The sequence below is a fragment of the Hylobates moloch genome, unplaced genomic scaffold (genome assembly GCF_009828535.3).
Source record: "Hylobates moloch isolate HMO894 unplaced genomic scaffold, HMol_V3 SCAFFOLD_6, whole genome shotgun sequence".
Classification (NCBI taxonomy): Eukaryota; Metazoa; Chordata; class Mammalia; order Primates; family Hylobatidae; genus Hylobates; species Hylobates moloch.
Window position 1 is genome coordinate 16192787 of NW_026652281.1, and position 25792 is coordinate 16218578.

At 48.3% G+C, this 25792-nt stretch overlaps 1 protein-coding gene across 1 annotated transcript; it reads right to left on the reverse strand.

Moving 5' to 3' along the window:
- Positions 1 to 14: 14 nt before the first annotated feature.
- On the reverse strand, positions 15 to 25792 carry SLC22A5 (solute carrier family 22 member 5). The gene is made up of 10 exons (XM_032156480.2): positions 25370 to 25792; positions 17247 to 17350; positions 11420 to 11574; positions 10222 to 10393; positions 8584 to 8710; positions 6664 to 6764; positions 4774 to 4988; positions 3062 to 3244; positions 1873 to 2008; positions 15 to 1503 (listed from the first exon to the last, which is right to left on the reverse strand). Exons 1-10 carry the CDS (start codon positions 25760 to 25762, stop codon positions 1416 to 1418), a joined length of 1674 nt encoding a protein of 557 aa, XP_032012371.1. The 5' UTR covers positions 25763 to 25792; the 3' UTR covers positions 15 to 1415.

Sequence of the window (25792 nt, forward strand, 5' to 3'; positions counted from 1 at the left end):
CCCAAGCTGATACAGAGAGAAGGCAGGTGACAGTGTGGCACAGGTTCACTAAATTCTAGAAATAAAGATACTAGGCAGTTGCTGTTATTTAAAAAATCATTTTACTTATTAAAACTTTCTCATTTCCCAAGGCACTTCAGTAGCTTTCAAAAAAACATGTTTGTTCTTTTTTAACCAGGTGAAGCATATGCTTTAGGAGTACCATGGTAACATAATCAGCAAAGAGAAGACAATTACACTGAACACAAAATATCTCCCAATAAAGTTACAGGACTAAAGTGAGCTACTCTGAAAGACTATGAACACAATTTAAATTTCTTTTTTGTAATATCCTCCCATGACTAAGTATCAAAAAAGGAACACACACAATGACACTGTTTTTGGCACTTAGAGAAGTGCTAGAGGCTAGGGCTGGTAAGGCCTTGCACCAGTGGCAGCTGCAGACAATTGCCAGAGTGATTCTGTGTTTTAAAAAAAAAAAAAGACACAAACCAGGAGGCTAAGGAACCAGCCTTTCCCAAGTGCATTCTGAAGGGCAAATAACTTAAGGAGAAAAGGATACAACAACAAATAAACAATAAAACAAAACCCACGTTACAGCTTTGAGAGAAAAGACAAGGTTGCTCATCTCTCTCACCTGATAAACTTCCTTTAAACCATACATAAGACGCTATAGTAGCAAGGAGGTTTCCACAGCAGTGGAAAACAAGAATAGTAGATTCAATGGTGCATTTATTATGAGCCTGGACAAGCCCAGTGCTTTGATCAGATGTAAACAAGTCTACTCAGTCATGCTGAGTGGTCTTAAGAGCTCACACATCAATGCACTTGCTGGTGATCTGCATCTGCTCATTCTGCTCCATCTTCATTACCTTTCGCTTTCCCTAGCTCCGCGCTCTCCTGCCCTGGGGAAGCAATGATCCAGTTAATGTCCTCTGTAACTGAGAAAAGGTAAGAATCAAACTCCTTGTACAATTACTTCCTTTTCCTCTAAAGTTCACCACTAGTGGGGAGTGGGGAAAGGGGTGGGGGACTTAGACCTCTAGCCTTATTAGGGGCCTTTTCAAGTAGTCCAAAATTAAAATGTAAATTTAGCATATGCTTCTCACATTCCTCCAGATCTCACTGGTTCTAGCGAAAAATTAACTTCTTCGGAGGTGCTGAGTCCATCATTGTAATAGTTAGGACTTAGATGAAGTTGTCTGTAGGTAGCTACAGTGTTCCTAGAGGAAGGTGGTGCTCTAGGGCCATATGTAGCCTCTGAGTGTGGGTGCCCATCCAGGAGCAAGTCAGACACAGGTCAAGAGGATAAACAGCAAAGGCCTTTGTCACTGAAGGACTCGGAGTCTGCACAAGCTGGCCATTTCTGGCAAGACGGTCTTTCCTCTTCAGTTTCTCCCTTACTGGAAGCGATGTTAGAAGGCTGTGCTTTTAAGGATTGTGGGCCTTTCTTGACCATCTTTTAACATCCTTGTGTGACTTGGAGATTTTCTGTGTTTCATTCTATAAAAACAAGCAAAAATATGTCAGTAACACATTTTAAAAAGATGCCTCCCAGTCTCCAAACAAGAACTGAGTATATCTTCCCTGGGAAGAGAATCTTGCAGCAGATTCTGAAAGGTTTCTTCTAGCCTCTCCGCTATCCAGTGCGGCTACTGCCATGGAGATGTGTATAGTGACATGACCACACAGGAACAAACAAGAGAGGATGGGCTATAAGTAAGCACTTTGCCATTTACAACCCTTTAATGGCTAAACTACTCCATGGTGTCTGTGAGAGGGAGTTTGCGAGTAGCTCTATTGTGAGGGGTTCCTGAGACCTGGCCAGACCCAGACCCAGTGCATCAACACTGACGGAGGAGGTCTTCTTACCCTTTGACTCTTAGCATCTGGTCAATGGTGTCCGGGAGTGGGGTACCGAAGCTCTCTGGGAGAAACAAGGTGAGGATGGCTGTCAGGATGGTCAGACTTCCCATGAGAATGTAGGGCAGGAAGCGGTCATAGGCACCTATGGCAAAGCAGACAGAGCCTCAGGCCCAGGGCTGCAGTTAGACTTGGTCTCTCTCTACCCCTTTATGCTCTCAGGACTCTGGAAGGGGATCACTCTCCTTCTTGGTCTCACATCTCCCATAGTCTGAGCAGTCAGATTAGAATCTGGCACCTAGACAGGTTTCAGAACCCAGAGCTGGCACAGGCATGCCCAGAGCCCAGCGGTGTTCCATCATGCAGGGGAGGAGTACAAAGGGGCGGTTGCAGGAGAAGAGCTAGGCCATGCTGATTATTCCTATTTCTGGGCCATGCTAATTATTCTTATTTCCCAAGGTTGGGTTTCCAAGGAACCCGAGGTACTTGTCCAGGGATGGAAATAACTTCCACCTCTGCAGATGTGTCCCAGCCCATGTGATCTGCCTTCAGATTAGGCAGGGTGCTTTTGCTTCCTTTGAGATCTACATAGCATGTTCACAAAGCACTCTGAGTACTCTCAGGTGGGTGCCACCCTCCCTAAAGAGGTACTGGCTAGGGATTTGCAGTGAAACCGCAGGTGCTATGAAGACATAATTCTGAGAAAACTGGAGACCTGCTACATAAAATGGCATGGGGTGGATCTTCACACAACATAAAATCACTCTGTAGTGCTCCAGGTTATGATGATTTTCAGTTCATCAGACCTCTTGCATGGACATCTTTCCCCTCATGTTCCTTTTAAACTCTGATGCCAAGAAATTTCTCCAACTAAGCACACTGGCTCCCTAAACCACACTGTAGGTTCTTAGGATAAAGGAATTGTTGTCTCTGATGGAAGGCCTGGGATGGCTAAAACAGAAACAAACCCTCTAATATTCTCATCAATTTCTAGGTAATCTATAGGTTGTTTTCCATTTGAAAGTGAGGGCCAGTACACTGGGACAAGAACCCTCCCCGGCCAAAGATCCAGTACTGGATGGAGCCCGTGTGCTGTATGAACTTGTTTTCCTGTTAACATGCAACCTGCAGCTCACATTCAAGCCAGGTAGTACTTCCATCCCGTTGCTCTAGTGTGTCCTTGGCTCATGGGACTTACCAAGGTAAACAAAGTAGGGAGACAGGATGCTGCCCAGGCGGGATGCTGTGGAGCTGACTCCCACACCCATGTTTCTCACCACTGTGGGATACAGCTCGGCTGTGTACACGTAGACCATGGAAAAGGCAGCCGTGACTCCAAACTTGCCCACCATCACCAGGACTGTAGCCAAATAATACAAGTCTGGAGAAGCAAAGGAAAGAGGGTAGGAGCAGGTACCAGCCCATGGCATGCAGCTATTGAGAGCAAAACAAACATACTTTCTTCCCAAATTTTTTGGGGAGTCAGTTTCTATCACTTCCTATTGTGGGAGAAGGGGATATAGCCAAGACTTCCCTCCAAATTGACTGCTGAAAGGAGGCTGGGGACCTGCAGCTATAAGGACATGCACTTTCCTCAGCCTGGAGACTACCAGAGTAAGCTCCTCAATAGTCCAATCAACCTGCTTCCCAGTCCATAAGTCACCAAAGACATGTCTGTCAGGGATTAGCTGTCACCCCAGAACCTCACACTGCAGGCAATATGGAATTAACTCATGATGTTTAGATGAATGGAGAATTCAGTTCTAACTCATTTCATGCTTTCCTCCCACTCAGACCTCAAAAAAATCATAGGCCATCAGAATCTGGAGTTGATCTTCTAATCTCTCTGTGCTGTGCTGATGGGAGAGCTATGTGTGACCTGAAGGTCACTCTGAGCTCAGCTGTGAGCCTCTACATTGGTTCTGGGCTCGTCCTGCCACATCCCATGGGGAGCTGTTCCCGTGGAGTGTTCCCAGCCTGCTGGGCCCAAAAGTGACCATCAGAGGCTCCCAAATCTACAGGTACACTGAAGACTCTGGGCACAGTGATGGAGAGGGAGAGATGAGGGCCCATGAGTGGTTCTATAAATTATTGGAAATGGCTACCTCCCACCCATCTGTGGGATACCAAGATAGTTTCAGAAATAAAATCCTGCTAAGGGTCCGTGAGGCCCTCTCAGTGGTCTGGCCCCTCCCCTTCTCCCTCGTCCTCAAACGTGCCAGGCTCATCCCCTGCTCAGGGTCACTGCCTTTGCCATTTCTTCATCCTAAAATGTTCTCTTAGACTTTTTCAGGGCTTTCTGTCACTTTATGTACATTTCTGCTGAACTGCCCCCTGTTCAGGGACACTATCTGTGACTATGTAAACTAACTCGGCATTGTCCTTCATTTGTATTCCTAGAAGGTAACACGGTCTGAACTGTATTAAGCATTTCATTTACTTGTTTGTTGTCTGTCTCCTCAACTAGGATGTACGTTCCATGAGGAACCGGGGTTCTGCCTGGCTTGTTTTCTTGTGTATCGTTATCACCGAGCACAGTGCCCAGCCCATAGTAGGCATGCCATAGCTATTTGTTGAATAAATAAAGAAGACAGGGCCAGGAAAAAAAGGAATGGGATAGCTATTTCTTCCCTCTTATTCTGGAGTGGAAAACAGTATGAGCACATTAACTTGGGTACAGAGTAAAATTAACCAACAGCCCCAATGGCTGCTTTTTCCCACTCCCTCAAAGCCCAGGCCATAAGTGTTCTAGTCTCAGAAGATACTTTCTATTGATTTTTAGGCCAAGAATATACATATGCAAGGGAGCTGTGATGGGCTTGATTTTATTCTCTTTATTAACTGAGACAGCCTGGTAGAGAGTAAGAGACTCAGTGAAGACCCCAAACCATAGATGCACGTGGTCCCTACCTGGGGGTACCAGCTGCACGAAGAGAAGGACACTGCCACCCAGGAAGAGGGCAGTGGCCATGGAATAGCGCCGGGGCAAATATTGCAGCAGCAGCCAGGCCAACACATATGCTGGGACTTCAACCATCGCTGAAAGGAAGCAGTTCACATAGATGTCCCCATGCAAGTTAGGAGTATCAAGCGAAAGCCCGAAATAGCCCACTGATATGGTCATCCTGAAACAGAGTGCAGAAGAAAGATGGAAAAGCAGTATCCACATCTTTCCCAACCTGTACAACTTTTACAATGCAATTATTTCAGTAAATTCCAAACCATCTTTAAGCAGAGACTAGTAAGGCAGCAGTAACTGTAACCCTGTGTCTTACTTCCTAGATCAAAAGATAATTTTCCCCAGCCCAAGTGGTACAGTGTAAACCCTGCGCCAGTGCACTCTCAGAGCCTTCCATATAGACAGTGTCCCAGCAAAAAAGCTTGTATAATTCAGATAGATTTACTTCATTGAAAAGAAAAATTCCAATCTGCCTTTCAGCTTTAAAAATCCTAAGCTGAACCTCCTCAAATGCAGCAACTGCAGAAGGAGCTAGAGAATGAGTCGGGAGGCAGACATCAAGTGAGGTGTGATAGGATTGGGGGGATAAGATAACAAAAGGAACAACATTAGGTCAAACACTTGTAGAGAGACCCTCACACACTACCTGTGGTGACCAGTCAGGAAGAGGCTGGTCGGAGACAGCTGACACTAGCCCCACGGTACTTATGGAGCAGAGAGGTGGCTCCCAGTGGAGGGGCCACACTGCCTTTCATCAGGATGCCCTGCAGTGCCCCTGACTTGGGCATCCCCACTAGGCATTCTCTCTGTTGATGACCCATACTCTTTGACAAACCAGACCATTATGGATTAGACTGTTTTGACTCATCTGCAGGTGGAACACACAGCTGGTACAATAAAAAGAGTATGTGCATGAGTCCCCAGGAAATCCAGAGCAGGGAGGAGAGCCTGGGTGAACACAAAAGTGGGTGACTCATCACAGGCTGGCATGTCTGTGGTGCAGGCTACATGCTACTCCTGTCTTGAGGCCAACTCAGGGAATGGTGAACTGCCTGGAGGGATCCTGGGCCATTCCTTGGAAGCGGTGACTCATAGCACCCCCTCAGGAGGCACAGTGGCTGACTGCCTCAAAGCTGGATGAGACTAGTAATAAGGACTCTGAGATGAAGTCCGCCCTCCTCGCCCATCTTCTCACCGCTCACCCACCAGGCTCCAGAAGTCGCCTAGAATCCCAGGTTTCGGCCGCTGAGCAAAAGCTAGCGAGGTACACTTGGACATGTTTCCTCTCCCTGGTAATTCACAAATCCCTTTCTGACACACTTTGTGAAATGCCTCATTAGTGGGAACCTGGTGAGGACATCTAGGCTATAGCCCTGACTCCAGGACCATTTATGGACAACCCAGGAGGAGCACATTCCACTTCCACATTTCCAGAAAGTAACTGGCAGCCTCTGCAGCCTACAGGACATGGTGTCTTCACTCAGATCCTTCTTAAAAGCCCTACCTGGCCTCCTCAGCCACTGTCGGTGACTGGGTAGGACACAGGAACTAAATGACCCAAATTGGGCAAGGATTCATCTTAAGATCTGGAGAGATTCCCCACAAGAGTCCATATTTCCCAAAACAGCCTCCACAATTGTTTTCATTCTCCTTTTCTGAGGTTCCATCCCATTAAGAATTGTGAGATGCCCATTTTTTCCATCTAACACAAGACATATCCTTTTCACTCTCTGATGACACAGGCTTTGAATTTTGGTCCGAGGCATGTCTGTAAACAAGAGGCCCAATGGCCACTTCAAGAAGCTTTGTCTGGAAGCCTCAGGCAGGTCTCTTTTACATACCACAGCATTATGGACATGATGGTGACCATCCGGATATTCCAGGTTCGAAGCAGATCCAGAATGTTGTGGGACTGCTGCTTCTTGGAACTTAGGTCTTGTAACTGCAGGAACAACATGATAAGTGTATGGGAAGAAGAGGTGGTCAGAGACTCAGAGCACACAATAACATACTTGAATCCCTGGCGTCTTAGCTGTCTGCATCTCAGAGTTGGGGAGTGTTACGTTTCTAGGAACAGTAAGTATACTGACTGTGTTTTAGGCTGTGAAAACTTCCCTAGGCCTTGTCAGTAACAAATCAGAGTGAATGAAAATGAGGAAAAGTAAGTGACCAGTCCCTCAAGGGTACACAGGAAGACAGAGGCCCAGGCTGACAGCTTCCTCACTGCACCCCCACATCTTCCTGTCAGTGGCCACATTCCAAGGAGGCCTCTAAGTATTCCTCCCCAAGGCTGGCTCCCTGCCCTCTGGGTCAGAGAGAGAACCTGGCTGTGTGGTTTATTGGTCTGATATTTTTTAAAAGTTAATGTTTTGAGTCCTTATACCATGTAGTTACTGGTGTGTTTCCAGGGAAAAAGAATTCAAACAGAAAAACAGGAAAATTGACCTGAGCTTCACCCAGAGTGACTTCCTACGAAATTCAGCACAGCCAAGGCCATTAATAAACCACACGTCTAAACACACTAATGTTGCTTTCTTAAGCAAACCCAGGTTTGGATCTTGTTTTTCCAGAGTTAGAAGTTCAACAAAAGGTCAACTTTGGACCGAAAGGATCCCCTGAAATAGCCTCATTTCCTCAAAGATGCCAGTGGGGCTTCTGCATTCACCCAGATTGACTCCTCACTTAAAAGCCCCCAAAACCACCTAACTTAAAAGCCCTCTACCACACTCCTCCCTGACCTTTGCACACAGGACCCCTTTCTGGTACATGCTGACAGTGGCTGCTGGGCCACCACTCACTGAGAAGTCTGCAGGGTGGGCAGTGGGCATTGGCCTCTGCTGTCTACAATAACTGTTCCCTCTTTCCCAAGCCCAACCATGCCTGCCTCTCACACTTCAGCATGGCTGCTTGTGGCTGTTCCCACAGCCAACCTCTCATCTTCCAGTCAGACCACAGACACATTCCAGAACCACACCAGGCAGCATTCACAGCTTCTAACCTCTCATAGTCACGAGACCGAGGAAAACTGCCTGCTACAGAGATGGTAGGAGAGGGAATGGGAAGGAAAAGCAAGAACCAGGAACTAGGTAGAGCCAAGAAATGAGTCATGGTGTGTGAGAACAGGGTTGACGGGAGGGGTGGGGTAGGGGGAAGAGGTGGACATCAAAAAGGACCTGACTCCAAGATGATATGCAATAATTAACCATTGGAGGGCAGAAAGAGACTAAACACTTTTTTTTTCTTTTTAATGAATAATTGCTAATACTCAAGAGATGAAATACTTCTACAAATCTATTTGTGCTTTATATTTTATGTTCGGGGTTAGCTTTGTAAGATGACAAGCCACCTTAGGTATAAGAAACAATGATTTCCCCAAATGCTGACTTTATGAAAGGCCTATTACTCAAAAAGAGTGTTTATTGTTAGAAGTAATGGTTAAAATACATGATTACCTAGAAAGGAAGTAAAAAATGAAAATCTGAAACCCGTGGTGAAAAGAGTGAGGCAGCTGTAACCTATTTCTCAACTTCTGAGTGTTAACAGGGCCCGTGTGGGGGTGGGGAGTGGGGGAGTGGAGGAGTGGGGAGGTGGGGGTGGGGGGAGGTGGGGGGTGGGGGGTGGGGGTGGGGGGAGTGGGCAGTTGGGGCTTGGGCAGAGAGAGGGCTGGGCTGCTGTGAGCAGGGAGGACTTCAGGGGTGGGTGCTGCTGCCCTCAAATCACGGTCAGTCTGTCCCTCTCACCCACACCCACGTGGTGCTTACCTCACTCGGGTCAAAGATAGTGGAAGGCACAACAATCCCATTGGCTTTGGCAGCCTTGCGGATGATCACCTCTGCCTCTTCAAATCGTCCCTGAGAGATGAGCCATCGGGGGGACTCAGGGATGAACCTGGCAGTACAAGGTCCGATCTCAGTGAGGCCTCCCTGCCAACAGCGGACCCGCAGACCAGGCAGAGCACAGCCATAGGTGGGAATGAGGTTGCAGAACCAGAGCTTGTGGAACGTTTGGTGTTCACAAGACAGAAGCAAAGAGCTGATCCACACGCAGCAATAACCTGGGGTGGATGAGCTTTTGTGTACACCACACCGCACAAAAATGGGAGAGCCCTGCACCCGCTGACGGCATCCCCATGCTGGCTGGCCACCTCCATTTCTGAAGAGCAGTGGTGCCATCTGCTGGGCTGAGGAGATAGGTGCAAGATGGGCTCCGGAAGCCTGGCTTCTGTGCATGCATAGGTCAGCCCAGGCCCTGCTACACTCTCCTCCCTGTCCCTGACACCAACAGAAGCTTCTGCACTGGCCTCTTAGCTTCTCTTCTCTCCTCACCCTACCCCTGATTTATCCAACAGATTAGTCAGATACTCTACCTAAAATAGCATGTTTGGCCAGGTGCAGTGGTTCACTCCTATAATCCCAGCACTTTAGGAGGCCGAGGCAGGTGGATCATTTGAGGCTAGGAGTTCGAGATCAGCCTGGCCAACATAGTGAAACCCGTCTCTACAAAAAAATACAAAAAAATTAGCCAGGTGTGGTGGCAGGCACCTGTAATCCCAGCTACTTGGTAGGCTGAGACATGAGAATCGCTTGAACTGGGGAGGCGGAGGTTGCAGTAAGTGGGAATCACGCCACTGCACTACAGCCTGGGCAACAGAGACTTTGTCTGGAAAAAAAAAAAGGAAAAAAGGAAAAGAAGGAAAAAAATTAGCATGTTTATCAAGGCACTTGAGTGCTCTATGGATATTATTTTCCACCTTGCTGAGAGCAGGTAGCCGCCCCCCACCCTCAGTCATGACTGGGCCCCATGATGTGCAGCTTACTCTCCCACTATGCCCTGAAATGTTCTCTGTTCCACTTGGGCTGGTGATCTCACCTGCTCCACCTGCAAGGGGTGATTCCCACCTTAGCTCCTCTGCCGTGTTCCCCTCTTGGTCTGGAATGGCCTCTTCTCTGCCTGTTCAACTCCTCTACCTTGGTGGTGCAGAAGGAGCCTAGCTTCCTCCACGTGACTACCCTGAGGACTCTTGCTTTTGGTGCCAGTGCCTGTGGCATAAGGCTTCAGCAGCACACAGCCAGAACTAAGGCCTACACTATCCTGCCCTGAGGCTTGGGAACTTCCTACAGGGCATGCTGGACCCCATCTTCTCACAGCTACTGCTACTTCTCCCCGCACTTGGGGCAACCCAGCACAGGGCTGAGATCAAGTCTGTTGCTGTCATGGGATTCTGTTTTGTTTTGGCTCTTTTGAGTGTGGAGAAAACATTCTGAAATAATTTATAAATAACCTATGTTTCCTGTCTCTGGGAGACAAAATAGGGATTCATGGGTTGCTGCTGCCCTCTAGTGAAGGCCAGACAGAAATCATCCTGCCAGTGGGCACACGGCGCACAGGGTCACACTCACCACCAGAGTGCCACGCACAGCACCCCCGGCATCGTCAGTGCCACCAGCAGCATCCGCCAGTCTCGGATGAAGTAAGCAAACAGTGGCAGCACCATGTAGCCAAATGCATAAAATATGCACACTCCTAACGTAGAGAATATTATACGAACTGACTTGCCAAGAATTTCTGTCCCTGTTCAAAACAAGGGAGGTAGAGTTAGCAGTTTAATTTGGGTTCCTTCCTTATTAATTTTTTATGATATCTTTGTGAATACACAGACAAGAAAACAGCCAGAACTCTCTCTAAGTTCCTGGTGCTAGGGAGCGGATGGCATTCTGATCCCCTCCCGTCTGACCGTCTCCTGGGGGTGCATCCCTGTGGCCTCTCAGGCCCCCAAGCAGCAGTTCTCTCTTGAAAATTTCACCATGTTCTGAAGCCACATGCTAAAGATGCCACGGTAGGCCCCCTTTAATCCTCACATGAGGAAGAATTTATTAAAAGTGAAGTCATTACTAAGTCAGCACATGCTGACTTAAGCCTCAAGGAAAGAATATTAAATATGAAAAGAAAAAACAACCCTTTCAACAATACAACCCAAGGAACTCAAAGGCCTTATCAGCTAGAGTCAGGTTCCTCCAAACACAGGCCGGCCTGGCGGCTTGTCAGTGACAACAGGCTGGCACATTTGAGACAAAGCCCTGCAGTGTGCACTCTGAATTAAAACCCTGAAGGTGATGAAAGCCCCTTCCTATCAATTTATTCTTGTCCGTAGATATCACCAGCCACAGTGCTCTGCAGACAAGGGGTTCTCTACCTTAGCAAGCTTGCCAGTCACGGCCCCTCCTCCTCCAACCATGCCGCCCTCTTTCTGGGGCTGGCTCAGCCCTGTGCAGTGGCAGGTCCTTTTTGTAAATGGAGGATCTGTGGCGAGTCCTAGTAAACTGACCATCACGTACTAAAACCAAGGAGCCACAGCCCAGAGGCCAGAAAAGAACTGGAAATCAGAAGTCAGGCCATTGTGCTGCTGGGGACCCCAGGCTGGTCTCATGTCTGGCTCAGTTTCCCTGCCTGTAAGTAGAGCTCACCAGGACGCTCTGGCTGGTTTTGTTAGAAACCCCGTCCCCCTTGAGGGACATCACAGCTGTCTCCAGAAAGGTAGGTGATGGGATGATGGTGAAATACAGGATCAAGTACTCAACTCCAACCTGATGGCCATACCCAGGACAAATGCTGCCACATAGTTGGAGATCTGGCCCATGCCTACAAGGACAAACAGCATGACAAACATCTCAAAATTCTTCGAGAAGATCTGCAGGAAGCTGAAGCCTGTCTGCATGCCCATGGTCACGAACAACACATTCTTCCGGCCGAACCTGGGAAGAAAAGGAGAGTGACAGATAACCAGCTGGAAAAGGGCAGCAGGAATGGGCTCCACCAAGTAGGGCTTTCCCAAGATCCATCCAGTGAGTGGGTGTGAACAGTGTTGCCAGGATACCGGCTGCCAGGGACAGTCTCGGTCTCACAGTGCCCATGCTGTTTCTCCCCCTCTCCACTCCCCATGACAAATGTACAGCCTGGGTACCAGGGTTGCCTAAAAAGCAATGCTACAATTATGATAATAATTGCAAGAGACTGAAACACCTCAATTATTTAATCCATACATTCATAATGATATTTTTTTTTAAAAAAGAACCTGCCAAATTTGGAGAATAACAGAGAAACAATTCATTATAAATGAAAACTGGCAAATAAAGAGAAAGAAGCATTTGTCCTGATTTTCCTTTGTAAACTATGTGAACAGCAACCAATAACAGATAAGAGGTAGTATCATGTATAAAAGTATTCTAACTTTTAAATGAAAAGGTAATAAAATTAGAATAATGCCATTTATAGCCCCCAATGGATTAATAGATATATGCATTATATATTAATGACTGTTAACATCATAAAGAGACAGTAAGGCATTGCATGCTTCCTATGGTCTTGCCAAAAGGACTGAACCTGAATCAGAACCTGAATCTCAAGTCTCTGGATCCAACTGCCAATTTTGAGGAAATGCAGAGCATAGAGGAATGTGCTGAACTGCATCATGAGTGTGCAATCAACAAATCCAGACTGGGAAATTCTATAGGTGGAACAGCTCAGGTTCTTCATAGATAATCAGTAAGGCATAGAAGGGGATAGAAGGATAATCCATAGGTTAAGTATACTAAAAGACATCAAATATATTAAGTGGGCAACACTAAACTTGTGTCAAGGATGCATATTTGGATAATAAAACTAAAAAAACTCAGAAGGAAGTGATTAATACAGGAGTCAGGCTAGCGGTTACTTAATGGGGAGAGAGAGAGAGAATGCTGTAATTGGGATGGGGCACATGGACAGGACTTCTTAGTGGACAGCAAAGTTCTACTGCTTGACTTCATGGGTGGTCATAAGGTTATTTCTCTGAAAAAATTCATTAAGTTACACATTTGTTCTGTGTGGTTTTCTGTATCTGTGCTCATTTTAAAAAGTTTTTAAAGTTGGGTTTATTTTGGTTTGTTTTAAAGAGAGTGCCACAAACAGGAGGAAAAAGTCAAGCTAGTGGGAAGCAGTGGGTTCAGTTTGAGTCTGGCCAGTACTGGCTGACACCCACTTTCATTCAATGTTTATTGAGCATCTATTATAGAGGGCACTTGGATATCAATAAATTAAAAAAGATACTGTTTCTGCCCTTAAGGAGTGTCACAGTATAACTGGTGAAACACATATTAACCACATTTTAATCTAACAACACCCTACTGAATATACAATTACACACTGAGTCAAGTGCACTGAAGGATTGGCATGCAGGTTCATGAGAGGCACAAGGAAGGAAGCTACCCCGGACTGGGGGTAAGGGTTGGGGAACCGGACATTCAGCGAGGGTCTCCTTGATCAGGGGACACTGAGATGGCAAAAAGTAGTTGACAATGGGGGATTTAAGGTGTAGGGACCAAGCTCTCAATGACAGTCACAGTATAGTAGGGAAGACCAACATTAATCCTATAATAACACTTTTTTTCCCCCAATTTCTGGTAGAGGTTATAAAGGAAAGTCATAAGGAACTAGGGATCCTGAATTAGCCGGAATGGTTAAAGAAGGCCACAGGGGGTGGGTTGGGGTGGGTGGGGAATGCTTCAGACTCTGAGAAGACCACACACCCCCATGGCTGGAGGGGGCATGGTGAACATGAGGAACCAGTGTGGTTGGCATCAGGCTTGCAATTCAAGAGTACAGTGGTGGCTAGGAGGCAAATTGCACAAGGTCTTGCAACTATGTGGAAGAGTTTGGTGTTTTTCCTCAATATAAGAGGTTTTTTTTCTGTTTGTTTTTTTTTCCCATCACTTGGGGTACACTGGCATCTAATGAGTAGAGGCGAGATATGTTGTTAAATATTCTAAAATGCCCAGGAAAATGCCCTAGAACAAAATTATTTGGCTCAAAATGTTAATAGGGTCAAGGTTGAGAAACTCTCACCTGGTAGTAGACTCCACTTTCCCCTGCATTGTTTTTTTAACAAGAGTGTTCTATATGCCAACCAAGGGGTGGTTCCTAACCACAAGGCAGGCTGGTATAATCTCTATGCCCTTTCCCTTCCTAAGAGCTCCCTGGGATGGTAGGGAAGACACAGATCCAGAGAACCTTTTACATAGCACCAGTCCTTGGCAGTTCAGGGTTGGGGCCAGAAATGTTTGCTTTTAAAGTCTGTCAACAAAATGGCAAACACACACATACCTGGAAACGACACAGCAGTCTACTTCTTCCCAGAGTTGTGCATCTCTTACAAGTCAGACGCATAAAGATAACTCAATAGTGTCACATAAAGGGCTTTGACAACCCAGGAGTACTTTAATTGCTCTTGAATTTCAGACGTATTCATATGCCAGAAAGAAGGTGAAACCTTTATACTATATAAAAAGTTATGTTGATGTGCTAGACAAGTTAGGGCATGAATTGATTGCTTTCAGGTGATCTATTTAGCTTAGGTTTTAGAACTGGTTTACTCAGAAGTAATGCACTCAGAAGCTGTCCATCCCACAGGGCCCTGGGCCTTCCAAGGGGGCACAGACAGGGTTGAGGCAGGGCATTGGGAGTTGAAGGCAGGGGCTGCAGGCAGAACAGCCATACTTTTAGCCACTTAGGGTGTATTTCATTTACTAAACTTAAATGATCCTACTTTAATGAAAGTTCTGCGGCCAAAATGTTTAGAAAGGTTTGAAAAACACTATATTAGCCCTTCTGTAGACTAAAGTGGTCCTAAACATACTCACAAATTTGTTTCCAGTTTCCCTGGGAATAGACCTTTTGGAACTTTAATGCTTTCCTCAGGTAATCATTGTGTCACATGGTAAGAAGGTTCTTAAGCTGACCCATTACACAGCTGACCCAGAAAAATACACTGCATTTCTACTCTGAACTTGAGGTATCTCCTTTTTCACATCAAGGGCATTCCTCTGAGCCTCAGCTGTCACTTAGCTCTGTGAGAAGGAATCTCCCATGTCCACTCGGGAGGCCTCTAAGCATAGCACAATCCTCCCTCAGTTCCCCCCTACCCTCCCCACTCCCCTCTCCCCAGGCAACCTCATCCCCATCTGGGGCTCTGCTCATGGTTCTATACGCTGACAATTCCTACATGTGTTTCTCCAGCCAAAACCTCTCATGCAGTACCATATCCATACAGCCAACTTCACACTCTACTTCTCCACTTAGGGGTCTCAGTCACCCCAAATTTAGTACACACAAATTGAACTCAACATCCATGAACGTGGTTCTTTTCCAGCATTCTCTGTCTTAGAGAAGTGTACCTTCATTCACCCAGTTACCCAGGCCAGAAAGCTTTCTTCCCTCAATTTCGACATCCAGCCCATCGGCAAGCCCTGTTGATTTTACCTCTTACCACTTCCCTCCATTTCTACCACCATCATGCTAGGCCATGCCACCATCATCTCTGGCATGAACTACTGTGACAACCTTTTAATTGGTCTCTCTACAACACCTTTTGTTTCCCTTCAATTCTTTCTCTACGAGGTTGTCAAAGCATCTTTAAAAAAAAAAAAAAAAGGACAAATCTGATTGTCACACTATTGCTTTAAAAAATCTCAGTAGCCCACCACTGCTCTGTGGCTGAAGCCCAAAGTCCTAACTGTGATCCACTAAGCCCTGGTTGCTCGTCTGCCCAGGGCTCTGCCTGCCTCTCCCCTTCACCTTAACACCACTCTCCGCACCTCTACCGCACGGACTTTGTCCTGCTCCCATGCCTCTTCATGAGCCCCGGCTTTAGCACTTGCTGTTCTCCCTGCCTGGATGTTCTTTCTCCTCTCTACCCCTCAGCTGGCTACTTTCAACTCATCTTCCCACTCTCAGCTCATGCTTCACCTTCTCAGGGATGCCGCCCCTGACCTCTTCTGTTAGACACTCCTGTGGCGCCCTGCACTTCTCTGTATCTCTTACCATGGCCAAGGACAACAACGACTTCCTCACTTGGTTGTTTAATACATTCCACCTTGCTAGAAAGCAAGTTCTAGGACAGCAGGGACCTAGAACAGTAGTCCATACACAATAGAGGAGCAAGACTACCTGGGTCCAAATCCTAACTCTGCCACTTGCCAGCTGTGAAACCTTGGGCAAGTTATTTAATCCCTCTGTTTCACTTTCTCCATCTGTCCATCTGTAAACTAGGAATAATAAACAGGTTAACCTGTTTTTTTAAAAAAAATCTGGCTGGGCAGGTGCAGTGGCTCACGCCTGTAATCCCAGCACTTTGGGGGGCCGAGGTGGGTGGATCACCTGAGGTCGGGAGTTCGAGACCAGCCTGACCACATGGAGAAACCTCGTCTCTATTAAAAATACAAAATTAGCTGGGCATGGTGGTGCATGCCTGTAATCCCAGCAACTCGGGAGGCTGAGACAGGAGAATCTCTTGAACCTGGGAGGCAGAGGTTGCAGTGAGCTGAGATCATGCCATTGCACTCCAGCCTGGGTAACAAGAGTGAAACTCTGTTTCAAAACAACAACAACAACAACAACAAAAAATACCTGGCCGGGCATGGTGTCTCACGCCTGTAATCCCAGCACTTTGGGAGGTTATGGAGGGAGGATTGCTTGAGGCCAGGAATTAAAAACCAGGGAAGATGCTGGGACTCCTTTCCACTGGGTAATCCACCGATCTGTGGGGTGTTCTCACATGTGCCATGTGGCCAAGGACTTGCTGAAGGCTGCTACTCTCTTCACAGTCTTCTCTGACAGACCCCCAAGCTCCAGGGAAACAAGACACAACATAATGGACCCCTTTAAGAACTTCATGAAAGCTAGGGACCTCTCTCCAAAAAAATGCTCACATGTAGTCTCTAACATTGTGCATATAATTTCAAGGGGTTTGGGATTCTCTAAGCCGTTAATGTTTCCTTGAGTTAAAAGCTTTAGAATTACACAAATAACCTGCTTATGAGAAATGGATCAAAACAGTATTCCCCCTCCTATCATAAAGTAAATGCCAAAACCACAGGCCACTTAGCTAAGGGGCATCAGCCTTGTGGACACGAGTTCTGCTTGTCATACCACTAGTGGCTGGTGAGAGCTCCTCTCACTTTTCAGAGAGAATGCTGTCTTCTTGGGACTACAGAGGCAGACACCGTGGCACCACTACAGATCTACAATCCAGCACATGTGCGTGTGTGCATGAAGTCAACCTCTCCCATGCTCAGGGGCATGATAGAGTCACAGGACCCAGGGGAGGCAAGCCAGGCTACTGCAGAAGTGAATCATGGCTTATTACCTAGTCAACCGGATCACAGATACACTCGGCTTAGATAACTCAGGCTTCTTTACTTAGCAAGAATTAGGGAGTCAGATTTGTTGGCTCTTTTTACTAGGCATGGAGTCTATACCATAGACATAGCTTCCTCCTCTTTAAAATACAGGGCCCTGGGCTGAAAGAATACTACCAACTGAAATCAAGGGCCAGGCACATGCTTCTTGCTCAGTGCTGAGGTCCCCTGCTGCTGCAGGAGACACACCTTACCTGTCTGACAGCTGCCCTGAAATGAAGGAGCCCAACAGCACACCCACGAAGAACAAGGAGATTGTGAGTGGGGCCTTCCAGTCGTCCTCACACACCAGGTTCCACTGCAAGATGAGCAAAGGGGTGTATCATTCACTTCTTTTTAAAAGGTTTTAAAGCAAAGGCATCCTGGAAAATGAAGTCAGAACATCCTGCCATCCCCACACGCTCTGAGTGTGAACTCACTTAGTCAGGTGATGGCTCACCTGGGCAGGAAGGCAGAGAGCAGGCTTCCTTCCCATCCTGTTTTTCATAGCATTGTGGGCCCCACTGTCTTGCTTCCATTTTGAGGAGGAGAGACAGGCAGAGAGTAAGTGTTCTGTACACACGCTGACCCTGGAGAAAGCAAGGCGTCTTACGCTTGCTCTTAAAAATCTGAGCAGAGCCCAGGGCTGTGGAAGGGGCAGGGCACCCTCGCTCAGTGGGGTTCAGGCCATTGGCATGAACGTTACTGGAGCGGTTCTGGAAGCAGGGCTCTGGGGCTCTACGGGCCAAAGCATCCAGCAAGAAACTAAGGCCAGGGCACAGAGTGCACCATCTGGACCTGTTCTGCTCAGGTTCCCACCCTGGGCCAATGACCCCCGGGTCCTTCTTGTGACCTTTAGAGCTGGAATCCCTGATGCTGCACACCAACTATACTAGGCTCAATTACAGCTGAAAGCTCTGAGCTTGGAGGTAAGAAACTGGGTTTTAGCTCCCACTCTACTATTAACTCTTCCAACCTCAGATAAGCATCACCCCATGCTGTGCTTTGATTTCCCCATTTGTAAAACAGGGATTGGGGTAAGGAACAGGCTGCACCGCTTGAGTTTCCAGCTTCCAATGTGTGGTTCCATTTATAGTTACCATGAACAGAAGAAGAGGTCTGAAGACACGGAGAAGCAGCCAGACGCTCGGATCAGGCTGCGCCTGCCTAACCAGGAGCCAAAAGCAGGAAGAAAGCCCAAACGGGAAACTTGGTGGTTCACAGAAAAAAGAAAAATGTTTTTCAGACAGAGAGATGGTGCTCAGTAGTAACCTTTGCAGACTTCTCACATGAGCAGCCACCCTCCTAGGAAATCAGACCCTTGCCTCCCTGGCGCCAGGCTGCTGGCCTGCCCTCCACGGAGCCTGTTGGCTCCTCACCAACAACGCAGGCAAGGGGACTTGCGACTCCCTAGAACAAAGCATCTCTTCCAGGCCAGTGACAGGGAAAAACAAGCCTGCTTCTCCGTGCTGCTGGGCAGTGTGGGCGCACAGCCTCTGGGCACCTCTCAGAGGGGTTGGCAGGCAACCCTCAGGCCGGACACGGAGAACCCCCGCAGCAGGCATGCTGCTGGCCCTCTGCTTTGGAATAAGCATGGACCTGGATGGGCTGGGAGTAGGGTGGCAATCCCCAACCCAGGGAAGAACTGGAGCATCCAACCCCTAATCAGGAGGCAGCCCAGACTAGCAGGAGTCAAGAACATGGGAGGACCACAGCCTGAGTGCCCAGGCTGCCACAGCCTCCAACCTCCACAGCCTCAGAAGGGCCAGCACCCACAGGCCATCTCTCTGGTAGGTGGGTGAGTATCCCTGCAGTGGCCCCCACCCACACATGGCTGCTAAATCTAGGACTGGGAGTGGAGGGGGAGACAAAGCTGAGGGAATTGATGACAGGGTGCTGGCCTCTGTGTGTGAGGCCAAGCTTCAGGGGCCAGGACCTGGCTCCTGCCACTCTTGAGTATGATGGGCTCTATTTCCCAGCTAGCGTGTCTTTTATAGTGGAAAAGATGAAAACATGAACAAAGGGTCAGCAGCGGTTTCTCACAAGACTATCATGAGGTGAGGGTTGGGGACCCATATGGCTGAGCTAGACTAGCAATCCACGTGGGCTTCTGCAGTGAGTTCTGGGGTTGTAGACCCCAGGACAGGTCTCCCAATATCAGGCTTCTAAGGACTCCTTGGCTGGCAAGGTTGGGTGTGACCTAAAACCAGGTCAGACAATCTCTGCAGGGGACAGGGTGACTGTAGTGCTCATTTTGAGATAGGCCCCAGAGCATCTCTCAGGCTCCCTTAGCCCCACCCTCTCTACTTGGTCCAGCCTGTCCTTACTCTAGGCAGGTGTGTAACTCCTTGGTTAACTGCCATCCACCCACCACTGACCACCCTTGACAACTCTCTGGGCCTGGCTTTGGGCCCTCCAAAAGCAAATATGCATTAACACTTCTTTCCTGCTGGCTACAGGGCGTCTGTGAACAGGATCAGGAAAGGTGCTAGGTCTCAAAACTGAACACAAGGGCAAACAGATTGGGTCCCAGCCTGCCAATCCATCCACATATCTGTCAACCACCAGATGGACTGCAGTAGGCTCCAGGACTTGGCCAGAATCCCCGTGAGAAGAGGTGGATGAGAAGCACATAGAGTCTAGGCTAAGTACCCCCTGCTTAAAGTGTTTACAAAGGAGTCTAGCATTCCTTAGCTCCTGGCTCCCTAGCTGTGATTAAAGCTGCTATAGACCAGCTTATTGATGCCTCCGCCTGGCACATCGGATGGGCTGTACTGGCTGATGATCACAGGTATCAATGTTAAAATGGAATGTGTGGGTTTAAGATTTGGGTCATGAGTCTAATGCTGTCACCCTTCAGCTGGCTGAGCTGTGAAAGCAGGCCCAACCTGAAAACAATCTGGGAGCAACTCTAGCAAAGGGCCTAGACTTGCCCCTCTTGCTGGGGAGAAATGCACTTTTCTAGTGGTGATGGTTTCAAGGATGTAGAGATACATGTGTGCCAAATTGCATGCTTTAGCTACATGCAGTTTTTATGTCATTTACACCTTAATAAAGCTGTTAAACGTTTTTAAAATGAGGGAGAATTGTGTCTCCTATACCTCATACATAATTGGCACTGCTTTTTCAATTATGAGAAGTAGAGAGATGACATAGTTCCCTGGGACTAAATGTTCTTACCTGTGAATTGGCAGGAAGGGAAAAAAGATAGGGTGTGTGCCCCTAAGGCAGAAGTTCTTCCCTGAGGGGATGTACCTAGCCTGACCGTATCAACAGTCAGACATGCTGCTAGCTATCACATGTTACTGATTGCCATGTATTCCTATATTCCTACACACGTTTTGTCCTGCCTCCTGCTGCAATTAATGATGAATCCTTGCCCCAGCGTTGTCAGAGCAAAGAGAAAAGGTATTTGCTATCTTTGCTATCACATCCTCTACAACTCCTGGCAGTGCCCCCTATATAGAGGATCGGCTCAAGAGCTCTTTGGTACATAGGTGAGTGAATGAATGGATAAATAAAAAGGTATCAACCTTCAACATCTTGGTATGCTTTCTTGCTTGGCTCCCAAAGTCGAGAAGAACCTTGAACTCCTGAACTTCAATCTTCAGAATACTCTTTTTTTTTCTTTTGAAATAGAGTCTTGCTCTGTCGCCCAGGCTGGAGTGCAGTGGCACAATCTCAGCTCACTGCAACCTCCACCTCCCAGTTCAAGTGATTCTCATGCCTCAGCCTCCTGAGGGGCTGGGACTACAGGGATGCACCACCAGCCTGGCTAATTTTTGTATTTTTAGTAGAGACGGGGTTTTGCCATGTTGACCAGGTTGGTCTTGAACTCTGACCTCAGGTTATCTGCCCACCTCGGCCTCCCAAAGCCCTGGGATTATAGGTAAGAGCCACCACACACCTGGCACTTTCTTTTTTTTTTTGGCTCCCTGACCCCCTGCTTTGTGTCAACTGTCAGAACTTTGATCCAGGATGACAGGTCTCAGCTAGCTAGAGAGTGGCTCAATCTGACCACTCATGGCCAGATGTGTTTACTATGTGCATGCATAGTGGGCCACGGGACCCTGCAAGTGGCTTCTCTGCCTTGCCATATAGCTGCAAAAGCCTGGATGAGGGTCTGTGTGTCCTCTGAGTGAGAGAAATCAGCAAAGGCGTAGCAGTGAGGTTCAAGCTCCAGGCCTCTCGGGTCTCTGCTGCCCAGAGTCAGCCCCGGCCCCAGCTCCCAGGTTGCTCTGGCTTTTCCTCCAGACAGCTTTGGGGATAACAGTGAGGGCTCTCCCATCTTCTAAGACTATCTGTCTCTACACAAGATAAGGCTGATAGAAAAGCTAGTCCAGGACAATGGGGAGGGAGTGGGAGTCCCACCCAGGACTGGGCCGAGGGCTTCTCAGAAGCAGACAGGCGCAGAGCAAGGCGATGCAGAGCAGCTTGGAAGTTTCTTTTCTTTTTCTTTCTTTCTTTTTTTTTTGAGACGGAGTCTTGCTCTTGTCACCGAGGCTGGCATGCAATGGTGCGATCTTGGCTACTGCAACCTCCACTTCCCAGGTTCAAGCAATTCTTCTGCCTCAGTCTCCTTCCCGAGTAGCGGGGATTACAGGCACAGGCCACCACGCAGGGCTAATTTTTGTATTTTTAGTAGAGACGAGGTTTCACCATGTTGGCCAGGCTGGTCTTGAACTCCTGACCTTGTGATCCGCCTGCCTCAGCCTCCCAAAGTGCTGGGTTTACAGGCATGAGCCACCACACCCAGCCGGAAGTTTCTCAAGGAACCTGTCTGTCCATAGGCTGGACAGAGCTATGGTGAAACCAAAGAGCAGCCAGCCCAGGCAACCTCAGAAACCACCCAGGTTTCCAGCAGATGGGGCAGTCCATGGCCAAGAAGCACTGCATGATGGGTTGGCTAATTCCCCAGTACCCCAGGCATGACTGAGGGGCCAGAGGAGAGGCCAGCCGACAACCATGTGGACCACCAAACTATTCCTGAAACATGGGGGCATAGAACTCTTTCACCTCATAAATAATTTTTATTAATATTATTATTATTCTTTTGAGATGGAGTCTCGCTTTGTTGCCCAGGCTAGAGTGCAGTGGCTCGATCTAGGTTCACTGCAAAGTCCGCCTCCTGGGTTCAAGTGATTCTCCTGCTTCAGTCTCCCAAGTAGCTGGGAATACAGGCGCGTGCCACGACACCCAGCTAATTTTTGTATTTTTAGTAGAGATGGAGTTTCACCATGTTGGCCAGACTGGTCTTGAACTCCTGACCTCAAGTGACCTGCTGCCTTGGCTTCCCAAAGTGCTGGGATTACAGGCGTGAGCCACAATGCCCTGCCAATATTTATTTATTTATTAAATGCTAGTAGATTCCCTCTGCCAATCCCAACACCTCATTCCACATCCATGTGGCGTCAAAGCCCCAGTCAGTGGGCAGGGGGAGTCACATTTCCTTTAAAAAATTCCAGTCAATCCTTTTCAGCCACCCTCAAGTTTCCCTTCTAAGAACTGAACTATTTTTCTTTAGTTCTCAAACTTTAGAGATGATTTCTTAAATTATTCATTAACTCATTCAATAAAAATTTTCCTGAGAACCTCCCTCTGCATCCAGAATTGTGTCAGAAATTAAGGAAGATGCAAAGATCTAAATCCACCACAAAGTTTGGTACTACATGTATGTACTTTAACTTGAACAAATTAAAACAAATCCAAACAGGACACCTGAGGTTCCAGTCTTCAGTGGAAAAAATATGACTAGTAATTCAATACCAGTGTACTTACAAACACCTTTATGTATGATTTGGGGCAGAGGGCAGGCTTAGAGACATTTAGCAGGCACAGGACTAGATGCAGTGGTCAGCAGGCCAGGTTTGGGTTGAAAGACAACAGGCCATAGAAAAAGCCATTAGAATGTTGATGCAGCAACTTCCAGCAGTAGCTGTTCACCTGGGAACGAGCAGCTCTGAACTTCAAGTCAAGCATTCCAGTAGCGCAAAACAAAGATCTAAGCATTAATCTGGCCTCCCTGCAAAGACTGACAACATATAAGTAGGTGAAAGGGCACATAACTCCTTTGAAACTGCTAAGACAGCTAAATAAATAGTCTAAATATTAAAAAACAAAAGGCTGACATTGGCAGCAGGATAAGGGCAGACCCCGTGGCACAGCTGGCCTTTGGGAGCTCATCAATGCCACCACCACTCAGACCAATGTGGGATGGAGGCAGCAAAGCAGGAACAAATGACTAGAGTAAGCTGGGGAACCTTCAGGGGTCAATGTAAAACCCCAAGAGATGCCATGAGCTTCTTCTCGCTTCACTACTTCCCTCTTCTTTAGGCAGCCCCAAGCAGAATTTGTAGGGATTCCTGTGTCATGTTCCCCTCTGTGGCCTCTGCCTGCAACCTCAGGGACAGCCTCTGCTTTCATAGTACTCACTGGCTTCCAGGAAGGTAACAGACCCACCTGTGAGGCTAGGACCCAGGATTTGTGGCAACTTAAGGTTCCAATTCCCTGTGGATTCATGGGCCAGAAAGCACATTTGGCTACCTCCAGGGAGTGCCTCTTTTGTCAAGTCATGATGCCTCTGGACACTGAAGCTATGTCACTAGCTAAGAAATCCCAATGGGGCTCCGGTCACACTCCCACTACATATATGTGGAGAAAGCAGGTCCAGATGCTGGGGACATCAAATTTCCAAACATAGAAAAAACACACACATGCACACACACTTGAATCTCCCAGGGTAGCTCTCAGACTCCCTTGAAGAGTGATGACGCCAAGAAGCAACACAGTTGGGATCTCCAGAGCCCCTGTAAGCCCCTCCGAGGCTCCAGGAGGGGAGGCTCAGCACCAACATCCAGCAGGGCTTGAAGCTGTGCCAGGGCCTGTGGCGCTCTCCCTCTCTATGAAGTCTCCCCTCTCTGTGAACTCCGCCCTCTTGCTGGGTGGTTTCTTGCTGTTGCATTGGGGCCTTCAGCTCACTATTATGCTGAGCTGAACACCCTAGGCTCACTGAGAGGCCTCCTCCTCTGGGAAGCCTTCTCTAACCTACAAATTCGTCATCTGCACATTTAGTGAGCCTGTCTATCAATGAGGGCTATTCACTGGCTACTTACTCAATGCTGCTGAAACTTCAGGGAGCTAGAGTGCCAGTGTCTGAAAAAGACACAAAACACATACATCATTAACATCATGTTCCTACATCCAGCTCCAACAACTGCTCCAACAGGTTCGGAGGGGACAGACAAAACCACCCAGAGGGAAAATCCAAGGGGATGAGAAATGAGAAAGGCTCCCCCACACCCTATGACCTAAGGTTGTATGCTTTAACTAAATCTAGCCAACAGCCTTGCCTCATAATACCTTAGAAAACATTCCAGGTCAACAAGTCACCCTGAACAGATCTTCAGATGAATGGATCTTAAAGACTGACAACTGACCGCCTGGCGCAGTGGCTCAAGGTTGTAATCCCAGCACTTTGGGAGGCAGAAGCAGGCCGATCACGAGGTCAAGAGATCGAGACCATCCTGGCCAACATGGAGAAACCCCGTCTCTACTAAAAACAAAAATTAGCTGGGCATCGTGGCTCACAGCTACTCGGAGGCTGAGGCAGGAGAATCACTTGAGCTCGGAAGGCGAAGGTTGCAGTGAGCCAAGAACGCAAGACTGCGAAAGTTGCAGTGAGCCAAGAACACACGACTGCGCTCCAGCCTGGCAACAGAGGGAGACTCTGTCTCAAAAAAAAAAAAAAAAAAAGACTGACAACTGACCATGGGAAAAGGCAAACAATTACTTACAGGGCATGACCAGATTGTCATTTTGGGTTGTGGACGGTAGGGGAAGGAGTAACTAGGGGAAAAAGGGAAGAGGCAGTTGTATACACATGCTTTATTTAACTTTTAAAAGTTCAGGAAAGAGAAGTATTTATTCTCTTCTAAAAAGAAACCAATAGACTAGAGGAAAAACGGGATAGCCCCTGGCCCAAGCCCTGGCTCTGCTACTCACCACCCCCAACCCCAACTAGACTAAGTCCTGGACACACAGGGCCATAGAGCATCACCCAGGGACCGTCAGGACCTTCCTGGTACCCTCTTCAAAGTGGCCATCAGGATGGGAGGCCAGACTGACCACCTGTTCAGGGAGGAGCACACTGTGGCTGGAGGTCACCTCGCGAAGCGTTCCCAAGCCACTTGGCTGGAGGGTCTCCATCGCTAGGGTGTTGACTGTTGGGGGACGGGGAGTGGCAGCGTCCAGCGCGCATCTGGGAGAGAGGAGCTCGGGTTCAAGGACCGCGACAGGTCCTCGCGCCCCGGTCTCAGCCCCAGCAGGGGCCGGCACCCACCTCGGTCACAATGGTGGACAAGTAGATGTCCTGACTGAACTCCCAGCCATCCAGGCAGCTCTCCTGCTCCAGCTGCCCCAGGTCCACGTCGCGCCCCGGCTCCAGCCCGAGCGCCGAGAAGTTGGCGATGGTGGCGAGCCGGTAGCGGCGGCAGCTGTGGGGCACCTCGCGGCCGTCCCGCAGCCGCAGTGGGACACTGTGGTTGCGCCAGGCGCTGCTCAGGTTCGCGGCGTCCGGCACCCGGCAGCGGTGCTCCGGGGTCGCTATCAGGAACACGGAGGACAGGCCGGTGAAGCCATTGGGGATGATGCTGGCGCTGAGCAGGAAGAAGATGAGGCGCTGGAAGGGCCCCCACTCGCCCAGGAAGGCGGTCACCTCGTCGTAGTCCCGCATGCCGCCCTCAGAGGCCCACTGAGCGCGGCC

Coding starts and splice junctions, on each gene's coding strand:
- SLC22A5 (XM_032156480.2), bottom strand. CDS start 25,762: ATGCGGGACTACGACGAGGTGACCGCCTTCCTGGGCGAGTGGGGGCCC. Junction 17,351..25,369: donor TGTCCACCATTGTGACCGAG/GTGGGTGCCGGC, acceptor CTCATCTTGCAG/TGGAACCTGGTGTGTGAGGA. Junction 4,989..6,663: donor ATCATGTCCATAATGCTGTG/GTATGTAAAAGA, acceptor ACTCTGTTTCAG/GATGACCATATCAGTGGGCT.